This window comes from Hermetia illucens, chromosome 5 (assembly GCF_905115235.1).
Source record: "Hermetia illucens chromosome 5, iHerIll2.2.curated.20191125, whole genome shotgun sequence".
In the NCBI taxonomy this organism is placed as follows: domain Eukaryota; kingdom Metazoa; phylum Arthropoda; class Insecta; order Diptera; family Stratiomyidae; genus Hermetia; species Hermetia illucens.
This window is the reverse complement of record NC_051853.1, coordinates 59,149,745-59,163,408: the sequence shown is the minus strand read 5'-3', so window position 1 is coordinate 59,163,408 and position 13,664 is coordinate 59,149,745. Positions and strand designations below refer to the sequence as shown.

The window sequence follows — 13,664 nt, the reverse complement described above, 5'->3', positions numbered from 1 at the left end:
AAGGTTCGTGAAATGTGCGAAACGAGACTTCTTTGGAGCATACTGTGAGTAACTGGAAGGCTGTGGAGAGGCCTTAAAAAGAATGATACAAGTTAGATTCTTTTAGCAAACCGGATCGAACTTTCACGAGCTCCGAAGTTGAGTCTATACAGACTCTCTTGGAAGTACAACACCCGGAAGAACAAGTGTCAGAAGTGGGAAGGAGAGAATGGACGGTTTCTGCAAACCCTCCAACACGAACGTGTTGCAAGGGGATTGGGGCATTGCATCAGTGTAGATGGTATCTATCCACCGATGCTAATGGAGCAACCTTATAAGAAATATTTTTCGTGGGTGTCTTGCTCTGGGCTAGGTGTCTACTTCTTGGCAGAAGGTTAAGGTAGTCTTCATACCTGGGGATGGGGAAGATTACTATTCACATGCAAAGAACTTCAAACAAATCAACTGAACATCATTTTCGCTGACATGTCTACTGAGACTGGTTGGGCATGATATTCGACAGAAGGCGCTACGCACGCATACCAGCGTGGAAAGTTCGCAATTAAACGTAGTTCAGGGGAGATTTCCTAAATGTGACATTGTGATCGTGATGGGTGATATGAATGCTAAGGTGTGGAGAAGCAGGCGATTTCCGCAACTTCCACCTCCTCATCTTTGGTGGCACATTATTCAGGCACAGAGCCTGCCATAATGTCAGTTGGGATTCAATTGACGATGACCATCACTTCGCGATTAACAGTAGATTTAGGAGTTGTCTGTTGGATGTGCGTAACAAAAGAGGCTTTGACATCGGCCTCCAAACGGATCATCATCCGATGGTCGGCTACGTTCGCGTGCGTATTGCGCCGCGAAGGGTTGGGGAGTTGCGACCCCCTAGTTTAATATTCACCCTTTGTATGGCACAGCTGTTGTTCGACAGTGGGAGAGCTATCTTACTGATTAAACGGAAAATCTACTGCCGGAGAATATCGATGAGCATTGGCCCACCATCAAAAAAGCTCTTTTCTCAGGTACTGCACAGGTTGTCGGCCACGTCCCGAAAGGGCGCTATGAGATCTGGTCGACTGCAGAGTCGTGGAAGCGGGTTGATGAACGAAAGGGGTTGAATGCTCTAGTGATCGCTGTGAGTGTGAACTCTGATACCGAGCGAAATCCCGACAAGTTCAGCCTAGTGTACGCCGTGACAAGAGACAATTTGCTATTGCGTTGGTCAGGGATGCTGAAGATGCCGTATATCGCAATGATTTCAGAACTGTATACCGCATCACGAAAGGGCTTGAATGTGGTCGCAAATCTTTCGATGGTCCTGTGAAGGACGTCAACGATCGGCTTTTTATCCATGATGGTGAACAACTCAAGAGGTGGAAAAAACACTTCACTATTACTGTATTATATCTGATGAGGCTCCTTCTCTGGTGAATGAAATAGCTACTTACCGTAACATGCGGATACGGAGTGTTCCTACAAGCAAAGGGAGAAATCATTTTGTCCATCAATGCACTCATAGGAGTATAGCCGCTGGGCATGATGGTCTCCTCGTAGAGTTATCGACCGCTGCACCTGCAGTTGGAGGATCTGCTGCTTCCACTCGTACGGGAGTCTTGGGAATTCACTTTTCCCAGAGAGTGAAAGAAGGGGATGATCGTTAAGATTACAACAAGAGCACACGTTTTGAGTGTGATAATTGAAGGGGTATTTACGTGCTTCCTGCCGTCGTAAAGATAATAGTTAAAATAATCCTGGAATGCATCAAAGAACATTTTGAAAGCTTGATCGTAAGAGAGCAGGCTGTTTTCCGCACCGGATCCTCCTGCATTGACCACATTAACAACCTACACATCATTTTGGAACAGTGCGCGGCATTTACATCTTCAATGCACCTGCTCTTCATCAGTTTCAAGAAAGCTTTCGACAGCGTGAACGGAGAGTGTATCTAGAGTGTAGGAAGTATCTATGTAGGAAAAAATATTAGATATCGTCAGAGCGACATATGATGGCGCAAAATGTCATGTGCTGCACCGAGGTAAAATCTCGGAGGATTTTAGGGTCCGACAGGGTTGCATCCTGTCTCCGATATTATTTTTTCTTGTTATTGGTGACTTTCTTTATGATGCTTTGTCCGAAGGACATTGAGAAATTCAACGGACTATGTCATGGTTTGTTAAACACCTGCATTACGCTGATGACATCGGTTTTCTCACCTAGTCATGGACCTTGGCCAAATCGATGTGTATTTGAAACAAGAGTTAAGTTGAGTTGGACTGAGGATAAATACGAAGAAAACTAAGGTTCTTAGTCTGAATTCCTTACCTTCCTTTCCTTATCTACATTAATGGGCAGATCATCAAAAGCGTCAATCAATTTGTATATCTAGCAAGCGTGATTTCTGCTGAACTAATTGCCCGATGCATTAATAGTGCTAGATCCGTTTTCGCTGCCCTGTCTAAAATCTAGAAATTCAGTTATCTCAACACTAAGATCAAGCTGAGCTATGTTAGTGTCCTTTCTATGATGCTATATGGAAGTAGTGCATGGAAAGTGAACTCCGCTGTTACTCAAAAGCTCTAAGCTTTTGTCAATATCTGTCTGCATCGTATTATCCGTGTACGCTGGCCTGATGCTATCTCAAACGAAGAACTTGGTCGACGCACAGGTTTGGCACTCGTATGCGATGTGATAGGAAGACGGAAGCGGCAGTGGATTGGTCACATATTAAGGAGACAATTGCATTGCGGGCTATGCGAGGCAGTGGAATCCACTCTCCTAAGATAGCCGACGAGTGAGAGCACTTGGTAGAAAATAGCAGAGGAGGAGTGCGGGCGTCTCGGGAAGTCATGGGAGGAGCTGAAGCGCATTTCAACCGTATAACCGCGAGCAATGGCGGGTAGGTTTAGTTGACGCGCTACACCCCACCAAATAGTGAGATATCCGGTGGTAAATCCGCTCGTGGCTTGCTGCATCTCACTAGTCAAATGCTTGTTTCTATATATGTAAATTTTATTATCTAACAATAATTAATTTCTTGTACTATAGTGCCCGTTACTTTATAAATTAATTATATTCCAATAAATTATTTTTCAACCGTAGTAATCACAAAACGTTATACTCTTACAGATAAAGTTTATATTCAAGTCAACTATTTACGTTTTCTTTACGTAAGTGTGTTTCCAAATGTGTACAAGGCAAACGGATGAATGAAATCTGTAAAACATCACAAACGGTAATGTTAGGTAGTAAAGCACGCCCCAAACTACGTCTCCGTAAACTGCAGCCCTGAAAGTTAAAATAGTGTTAAATTATATCTGAAGAAGCAAAATATTAAACATAATTTTAAAGTAAGGTTTTAGTGTATGTGGCTAACCTCTGCATGTGCGTTTCTACTCCATGATTTGAGAAAGCATAGAAAATCCAGAGGGAAACATTAGCAATGCCTAAAAATGTGACGCATTGGCGACCTGGTTTATTCTTGAGCTCCTCTGGACTGTGACAATGGCTCCTCAAGCGCGATACTATGAAAGGCGTTTGAAGAAAAACTTGGATGACCTAAATAAATAAAGGACAATGATTGGTATTACTTCCAGCCTTTTCCTATAAAAATCACTTCCAACCTGAATCACTCTGTTACAAATTCTAATCGTTGACCCGAAAAAAATTGCTGGTATTGCACACAAAATGCACTGAGTCAAAACGCCTGGGACACCGATGAACAGAAGGACATCATCTATTTTCGTAGTATCTGCATGGGCAAAAGATAATCTGGAAGTTTGCACAAATGCAATAATAGTAGCCGCACTCATGACCAGAAATACCACAAATTCGAATATTTCATCGCCTGCCGGTCCAACGTTGAGGTAATCTCTTTAAAAGGCAATTTCACCAGTAAATTAGCAGAAGCTACAAATATTTGTTCTAGCTAGGGGATGAAAACTGGGTGAAGTTGCATATGTACTCACCGTTCAGCGGCCATCACATATGATAAAATTATAAAGCAGATAGTGCTTGTAATTAAAATAAATCCTGATAGTAAGCCTCGGTGGGATTGGCTACAGTCTATGTGAATTTCATGATTAGCTTTCAAGGATGTAGTTGGGGAGACTTTACCGATTCGAAACCAGAGCATAATGAAAATACCAGCTGCAATTTAGAGGAAAATAGGTGTTTAATAGATCAGTTAATTAAATATATTTACAGGGGGAGGAAAGCATATTTAAATTGGTCAGGATTTTGTGTATCTGATAGGTTACGAAGAGCATAGAAAGCCTCCTTGCAGGGTTTTTCAAATCAACTTTTTTGGTTCGACTTGGTTTTTTAGTGGGCTAATGCTTTCCAAGCTGAACTAAAAAGAGCGAAAAGGGGTGATTTTTCTCCGAAGTTATCTGAGTACTTCGGTGCTCATGATATTCCTAGCAAGCTATTATTAACTCTGATGACGAGGGATGGCTCTTTTTGAAAAGCTTTGTGTGTGCGTTACCCTCTCTGTCTATTGGAAACTTTAAGTAGGTATAATTTTGTCTGCCACGTCCTCTACGCCTGGTATATTTAAGTAGCTGGAACTGAGTGTTCTTGTATCGTTATAATGTGCCCCTCTGAAATTTAGGTTGTCCGCGTGGACGTGAGGAATGCATTCAACACGGTGAAGGAGGAGACTAAGGTTGTGGGTTACTCTGACGTCATAGCATAGTTGTCATAGTCATAGTTGTGGTCGCAAAATGTCTCGATGATGCTGAGTTGTGCTCAAGCAAAGCAATCAGTCCTGTTAAGGATTGGTGAGAGAGTGCTGGACTGCATTTCGCGTTGCAGAAGACGGAAGCGATCCTTATCTCTAATGGCCGCAAGAGAAATTACGCCTGTATTGGAATTGGGAGTCATATCATCACCTCAAAGGCGGCCATAAAATATTTGGGAGTGATAGTAGACGCAAAACTCAATGTTAAACTGCAGAGAGAGCATACTTGGACATTCACCACGAGTGTGGCTCTGGCTAGAATGATGCCGAACGTAGGACGAGAAGCGTCTCAGAAGATGTAGGTTTCGTCATCTCGGGAACGATACCGATTGACATCCTGGTAGAAGAGATGATGAGCATATATAGCATCAAGTCCACCTTTACTTTATCGCACGTGAAAAAAGCTGAAGGGGAGAGATCCATAAGTCGATGGCAACAGTGATGGGACCAATCAGAAAAAGGTCGTTGCACTTACAGGTTGATCCCTTCCATCGGGAAGAAGCTGGAAGGAAAGTATGGGGAGATCAATAATAATCTCGCTCAGTTTCTCACCGGCCATGGAGGATATCGTGAGTACCTGCATAGATTTAAATTGGACACCCAAAATGATTGTCCAACCTGTGCACCTAATTTTTCAATGTCTGAAGTTTGTAGTAGAAAGGAGGAGCCTAGAGGAAACTCTTGGTGAAGTGCAATCACCGGAAAAATTTTGTCCGGAGAATGGTATCTTGCGAGGAGTATTGGGATACGATGGGAATGCCAGAAATCAGTGAGCAGAGATATTTAAAATGGTCCTGGGAACACCACATATATTGTATATTGTATATAGTGATTCCCGGGTTTTCCGCGTTTTTCGGAAACAGCCAAAACCAAGGTGTAGCGGCGTAATCTCTCACCTCCGTACTAACACTGAAGACCTCATGTCCTTAGATCCAACAAACACTGGATATCCTAATAACAGTACAACGACGATGGAATCTTTTTGTGTAACCTACCTTTCCGCTAATATTTAAAGTAAAGTTTAGAATGCCACATTCAATCAAATACTGATTATACTAGACTTTCGCCCCTGAAATATCTCCTATAACAATTTTTTTTCTTTTGGTATAAGTTCAGTTGGCGAGGGGGCGATGAAATTCCCAGTAGCCAGGCTTCTTGTTAGATCCTTGTGCAATCCCCAAAATCACTTATCCAATGGTCTCCCGTCTGCGGCGTTTACAGGCTTTTGCGGATCTGAGCATATCTTCCAGAGGTAGAGAATGCGCAGAATCTTCATTGAAGTGAACCTTACCGAAGTATGTTCGTTTCAGATTCGAGGGGACTGGGCAGCTGCATATGAAGTGCAGTGTCGTCTTCTCATCCTCCTTACATTAGCTACATATAGCCGAAACCATCATCCCAATTTTTTTATGTCCTAGTTTAAAGGGCAGTCTGTGGTTGAAAGTTCTACCAGGGTTTTTAGGTCCCATCTCTTGAAGGGCGATACAAGTGCCGCTCTAGAGCCCCCCGGTTCTTTCATAAAAATGTTTACCTGCCGGCACGAATTCAAACTTCTCTCTTTCAATCTTCACAGTAGACTTAATAGCGGATGGTCGGATGCCAAATGCTGGTTTTGGGACCACCATTGTGGATCCACACCCTTGACAAACTAGTCGGTCAGCTTTCTCATTATCTGCGATGTTCAAATGCCTGGCATCAAGAATGCGGCCAAATTTCAGTAGTAATTGGTGGTAACTCTACACCAACTGCTTGATATGTTGTTGCCGTTTAGAGCTGATAACGCTGTCCCACTGTTGAAACAGATTCGAATGGCGCAAACCCTCCATTTCTGTCGCAAACATTCTTCTGCTGCCCATGAAATGGCATATATCTCGGCCTGATATATGGTTGGTATTTTTCCGAAAGGCCGGCTCAGTTCCATAATAGAGTTCTCCGAGAACATTCCTGCGGCGGATCCGTCTTCCATGGTTGGCCTATCGGTGAAGATTAACTTTGTAATTCCAAAAGACTCGTGGCCATTTATCGACCATTCTTGACTTTTGGTTATTACGTGTATCTTCTCAAAGGCAAATCTGGAAACCATGATTAGTGCGCATCAGAGCCACCTACTTTTTCCAGATGAACTCATGGTCGTATGTGTCGCTAGTTCCGTTCCGTTTGACCATCAAATAAATAAGGGATAGATTTAGGATAATTTTGGGTACCGCGATCGGTATAGTACTCATTACCTCAGTAATACTTAGGTAACCGAGCCTTCTAGTTCAGCCTCGGTCACCAACGATGGATGGGTACATCTAAATGCGCTTCATTTTGGATGTGTACAAGCAATAAAACCATTGGTGCGAAAATCTCTAGGTCTTGTTCGCAATCTTACAGCACTAGACTAATTTGCCGGACGTCTGATATTATTACTGGACAAAATGCTTCCACGTTAGTTTGGAGTCTAACTACTTGACTACCAGCTGGATTTTCACTTCTGATAAGCTGGGTAGTGTGCAGCTGACCCATCTAATGTTCTCAGTGAGCACAACTGGCGTTCAGTTTTGTTTGGTACGTGGCCCAATCTGACTTCAGTGGCATTCCAAAGTGGAGATCAATCTATGCCTATTTCGAAAACAATGCGCCTGTGATCGGGAAACGTTATATTATGCGAAACCCCCTCGGTACATTTGATGGCTCTAATGAATGTTCCCCTGGGAAGTTCGTCCTTGTCATGAGGAAAAAAGTAGAAATCTCCCTGGTGACGGTATGTGATTAATTTGATTGTTGCGGTACGCCATCACATAGGTCGTTAACCAAGGTAGCCTAGAAGTCTTTTGAAACCGCCATGAAGGAGCCGGGTCTGACATTTCCATTAGCATACAAGAGGTCAGCATGCAAAAGTTTAAGCACCTGGTTTCCACGCTAAAAACCCATAGTTCTTGCACGAGGTATCGTGGATGTGCTATTTTCGAATGTGGTCATAGCGTGTTAAGCTACTGATCCTATGCAACATCTTCATCTCCATTACCCTGGTCGTTCATTATCTTTGGTAGTCGCTCAGTATTCAGGAATTTTGGATTTAATACGTAATTTAATGCGCTGATCACAAATATCGCGTGTAGTGCCAGTTCGTCCAAGTTGAGCTGATGCGTGAAGTAATTTCATAGCGCAGCTCGCTGCTATTGGTGGTGATAGCACCTTTTTCGTTAGGATCGGATCTCAAAAAGTATATTTTATTAAGTTAAAGTCGCTGACCGTTCTGAACGAAGCAATCATTCGGCTAAGGTTTTAGGCAGCACACTACTTCAGTCGCCCGTATTTGCATTAGGTGTACCATATTGTTTTAAGTGTACTATATTGACCAACATGAAGTCACAATAGGTTTGTAAACTTGAGAATTAAAGGAGCAACCGCAATAGTCGTGGAAGTTTTATTAACAAGTCAGCAGGATCAAGTTTTATACACCTCGATGCTTATATTGTCGACACAAAGATGGATATCTGCTTTCCGATCGAGTGGGCGTACTGAGGTGGTGGATTGGGTATTTTGACAAGCTGCTCAACAACCTTCTTGACTTGGCGCATGTGCCAAGCCATATAAACTCAGCGACTGTCAAGTAGTGCCAGTCGATTCCACCCTTGAGAGTCAACTGCGGCTACCAAAGGGCTTCCTGGCCAATTCGTCGGCACGCTCATTCGTCTGTTGCTATGACTGGAAACCAGGAAGTTAGAGGAGGGTGACCTTTAGCGTGCTGCCCGGATGGTGCATCGCCGCACCATTCTACCAATTTGGCGGATGTCACGACTGAGAAAAAAGTCTTAATGGTCGCTTGGCTGTCGGTCAGAACCATTATGTTATATATGGGATCATGCTTCAGCCATCGAAGGCTTCTAAGTTTCGTCAGTACCTCCATTTGGAATACATTGGGGAGTCCTGGACAACCGTACAACTCGGCTACACTGTGCGACACTGTGTGCCCATCTATTCCACAGTCTGTATTTGATTCGTCAGTGAAGAATTTTGCGCCATAACTTTGCAACATGTCGCCTTGTTGGAAAGCCGACAGGAAAATTCTTCTTGAAGCTCGGATTGCGTGGCATAATGCTTAGAAGTGGGCGTGTAGGATGTCACTTCAGCCGTAGTCTGACATCACTGCACGCATTTAATGACGAGATCCAAGGGGAGGAGGTGCAGTACGTTGAGAGCATCTATGGGGCAAAACTGCAGAGCCCCAGTAACACCTGCACACATGGTTCTTTGAATCTTATTAACCGTAGACCTTCTTGCAGTAGTATGTTAGGATAGGACGTACACTCCAGAGAACCATTCTTACAAAGGTCATCTTTCAGGCGTAGAAGGCTATTTAGATCTTCTTAACCCTCAGTTCTATGTTCAGTCGTCGATTTAGCTTAGGATCAGGATCACACTCAGATATTTTACATTAGACAAAAATGCCAATCTTTGACCATTTAACCGCTTAAGGTGGAATTGGTGGAATATAACATCAGCTCGGCTTTGGTTGGCTTTATACCCAATGCACTCTGCATAAATTCCACCAATAGCATCAAGTCGTCGAAATACGCTACCTTCAAACCGTCTCAGTCCAATATCCGTACAATTTCATTAAGTATTATCAACCAGAGCACCGGACAGATGGTGTCACCTTGGGGCGACGGTGCGAAACAGGTGAGACCGATTCGCGGAAAGCTCTTCGCTGACACATGACCGCGCCTGCCCATTTTCAGTATGAAAACTCAGCGCGCATTTCCAGGATTGCGGCACTTATTCGAGCGAAATATTAAATACATTTCAGATAAATCCCTACAGCCCACGGTACAATCTTCCTTACTGTTATTCGAGCATGACTGACATTTAGCCATTTGGGCCGGGACATTTATAAGCGGAAAAGATTTGACAATCTTACATGAGTGGGACTACAAACTTTTCAAGCGAGGTTCTAACTCGCAGCCCTCCTCGTTGGTGGCGAAGTACGTATGGACTGGCGGCTTCAAGGTCTCACCAAAAAATTGCGTCCAGGAGTTTTGTGACTTTTTAAGAAAGGGTGGGTTCCTATGTTCGTTGGCCACAATTTTACTGAGTTTCGCAGACTCGCTGGTAATTTTAATGTTCTGACAGCCAAGGCCGCTCCCTGGCACTTTTAATGGTCGATTTATACTTCTTTAGGTAATCCTTATAGTAGTATTTGTGTCTGTAGACCTAGACTAACTAGAACGTCGGCGAGTTGAAGGTCCAGCCAATTGAAGACTATGGTTAAATGTTCCCACCACCAGCATTGAAGAAATGATTTGTGAAATTCATCGGTTGAAAAATCATAAGTTGCCAGGAGCCGGTGGAACTACATCCGAACTGGTGAAATATCGAGACGACCAATTACATCAAGCAGTTGATCAACTTTTGCTGAAAGTTTCCGTTTTTTATTTGTAACGCTTACAGGGTTTTGTAAATCTGAGAACATCTCCCAAAGGGAAGGAGTGTGCCGACTCTTCCTTGAGGAAAATCTTTCCAAGGTAATACAGTGTTAAGGTAGGGAAAATCGGGCAGTTGCAAATGAAATGCAGGGTCCTTTCGTCCTCTTCCTCATGTTGACTGTAGGCTCCCAGGGCCACCACACTGATTCTAAATGGGTAAGAAGCGCTGTTTCATTAAAACTCTTGCTGATGTTGTTCTGCTCTCTTTTTTAAAAGACAATAAAAATGCCGACAAGAGTTCAGGTCTTTTCATTTCCCTGCTTACGGCTTGAATCTTACTTAATAATATATGGTTTGACACTAAAATCCGGCTTTTCTTACTGCATTGTGAAGTTAGTCCCCCTTCTAGCCAATCTGTCATTTTCTTCATTGCCAAAGATGTTTGGGCATCCTAGTAGACTCGTTGGAAATATTTCTTTACTCGAGTTTAAGCAGTATCTGGTGACACATATTTGGTTGTCTGTATGAACAGATGTTATCGTAATGTTCGCGACAAAACTGCCAAACCGTACGGATGGAACCTAGGATTTCTGCGTCTATTTTCCTGTTGCTACCAACAGCCATCAGAGGACGTGTTCATACGTATAAATGGGTTTTATTATGGACTGTGTCCGAATAACTGAGTGGTTAGGGCACAAGGCTGTCGTACGGAAGGTCGCGGTTCGAGTCTCATTGATGATTGAGGTCGGATACCAGTTGACTCAGCTGTGAATGAGTATCTGAGTCAAATCAGGATAATAATCTCGGGTGAGTGCAATGCTGACCACATTGCTTCCTACAGTGTACTGTAGTGTACCGTTACGGTCTCGAATGAAGTGCTCTAACACACTTCAAGGCCTTGATCCAATATGGATTGTTGCGCTAACGATTATTATTATTATTATGGATGCGCACATCCGGTGAGCAGGTTATTCTGGAAGGCTTCTCTTTTGCCTGTTGTTGTTCTGCAGTACCAGAACAATCTACTGGACTTCCGATACTGTTCCTGAATGTGGTATCTATCCTTTTTTTGCCGATGGAAGGTGGAAAGCTTCAAAAGCTACCGCAGGCTCCTGCCATACGGTTATGTGGGACTCTTACCCACTAAAACCACCTTCTTCGCCAATTGGTTCCAAATTTTCATAAGTCGTGGACAATATCTTACTGTGTTATTTCCTTTTTACCAGATTTCCTAACGCGCATACGACGATACTTAAGAATATATGGAATGGTAAAACCACGTTTGGCAGTCGGGAGTGTTGTGAATAATATGGATAAACCTTTGGAAGGAGGAGCTGTTAATCATACGAAGCTGAGGAGACGATTGGGTAATGTGTAACTAATTCAGGCGTTCGCTTTTACCAGGAGTTAGTATCGCCAGTCTCATAGAATAGCCGGACACCTGAGATTCGTTATTAACTGGCTAACCCCTTTTTGACAAAAATTGTTACTATTTTGCAAACACCGTATTTCGGGGACTAGGGGTGTTATTTATGTGCTTATTTATTTGTGCTAGAAGGAATGATTGATTTTTCGATTTTGTGAAATCAAGCATTCTTTCAAGTAAAAAAAGGAATTTTGCTATTTCAGAGAATCGGTTAAAAAAGCATCCCTTAGGTCAACCATGATGACTAACCCAACATTTTGGCTATTTTCGTACTTTTCAGCTCCTGAAAAAATAAGCAAAAGAACAAAATCCTGACTTGTGCTTCTTCAAACTGGTTAATAGTATTAATATTAGCTATTACTAACCTTGTAAAATACAAAATTCGATGATGAAAGGGTAGAAATATGGTGCCGAACTTTTGTAGAGTACATTGATTGCCTGAGGCTCATCACACGTGATGCGTCTAGAATAGTGTGCTCCCTCTATTGATTCTATAGCTTCGCTCATGATATTGTACATTCCAATCGTAATTAACGTACCAATGCAATGCATAATTGCGAACCGAGCTAGTATTGTGTTATGATGTATTGACATATTGAGATATTTTATAATGAAAATCAGTATAAATAGTGAGAAGACTGGGGTCAGAATTTCAAACACCACAAGGAATATTGAGGCGCATTCAGTTTGAAGAAGAGCGACTTCGTAAATTACGGATATACTGGAATGAACGAAGAGCCCCAAAAAGAAGAAGCTTGCTCCCATTTTGAGATAAATAAAGTTACTATGTGCGTCGTTAATGAAAATGTAGCTATTGAAGCTATTTTTTCTGTGTTTCTTCAGATGGATATCGATTATTAGATAGGAAAGATATACGAAAGCTATGACAATTAAAAGTAGTGTATAAGCCTCTGAAATCACTCCATCCGGGTTCATTAATCCCATAATAAATATTATTGAGCTAAGAACCAGCATAAATATGATGTAGGTTACTGCTGTAGTTGTGGCCACTCTTTCACTGAAAATGAAAAAAAAAAAAATTAATTAACTTATTTAAAAAAAGAGAGGGAAAAGAAGAATTAATAATGTTCCTTATCATTGAAAGGGTTAATGCGCACCTTTTGGGCACATTTTGTTCGAGGAGCAGAAGGTTTGCAAAGAGAAACTCATTATCGACTCGGTAGGTGTGGGACAAGTAATTAGAGGCCAAAGATGTCTTTTAATTGCTATATCGATTATGCTAAGGCTTTTAACAACGCCCCACATAGCTGGCTAATCGATGTCCAACATCTGTATCACATTGATCCGAAATTAATAACGTTTCTGGCGGTAGTCATTAAAGAGTGGCATACCACCTTATGAGTCCATTAATTTGAGGGTACCAACAACTCAGAGCCCATCCTAATACGGAGAGGGGGTTCGTTAAGTCCCCTTTGGTTTTGCATGGCACTGAACTCCCTTTCATTGTTACTGAATGATGTTAGAGGACATGGTCTTACGTTTACTTGCTAAGTGTGAGCTGACACACCTGATGTACTTAGATGACATCAAGTTGTATGATAGCACTGATGACTACCTTAGAAGTTAGTTGTGAATAGTAGACATGCTTAGTTGTGATATTCAGATGGAATTTGGATTAGACAAGTGTCGAATCCAGGCTATTCGCAAAGGTCATCACGAGCCGCATGCCGGACATAGCGTTGGGACCTTCACATACAAGCTATGACGGAGACAGACTTCTACAAATATCTAGAAATTCTGCAAGGAACCCATGGTTGAGTTGGTGATCTGAAGGACGTTCTGCTGTACGAATTACTGGGACGTGTGAAGCTCTTACTGAAATCACATCTTTCGGGGAAGCATAAAATAAGCGCATTGAATGTATTCGCTATCCCTTCACTGGCTTATGCATTCGGAATACCGTATGGATAAAAATCGATCTGGAAAACGTCCAGCGGCGGATATGGACTATTGTGTCCAAATTCTGAATGCATCGTCCAAACTCTGTCGTGGAGTAGATGCACTTGCTTCGGGATATCGGAGGCAGGGACGTGGTTGACTGTGGGTCACAACATCACCGCCCAGTCGACAGTGCTTATTT

General features: G+C 42.5%; 1 protein-coding gene across 1 annotated transcript in view; it reads right to left on the bottom strand.

The window, feature by feature from the left end:
- Nucleotides 1-3,003: 3,003 nt before the first annotated feature.
- The window catches only part of LOC119657485 (proton channel OtopLc-like), a 28,599-nt gene continuing 17,938 nt past the window's right edge, over nucleotides 3,004-13,664 (bottom strand). The window contains exons 3-7 of the mRNA XM_038064407.1: nucleotides 11,929-12,581; nucleotides 3,954-4,134; nucleotides 3,609-3,858; nucleotides 3,362-3,543; nucleotides 3,004-3,273 (exon numbers count right to left, since the gene is read on the bottom strand). Coding sequence (XP_037920335.1) covers nucleotides 3,141-3,273; nucleotides 3,362-3,543; nucleotides 3,609-3,858; nucleotides 3,954-4,134; nucleotides 11,929-12,581 — 1,399 coding nt within the window. The 3' untranslated portion in view covers nucleotides 3,004-3,140. The remainder of the gene's footprint in view (nucleotides 3,274-3,361; nucleotides 3,544-3,608; nucleotides 3,859-3,953; nucleotides 4,135-11,928; nucleotides 12,582-13,664) is intronic.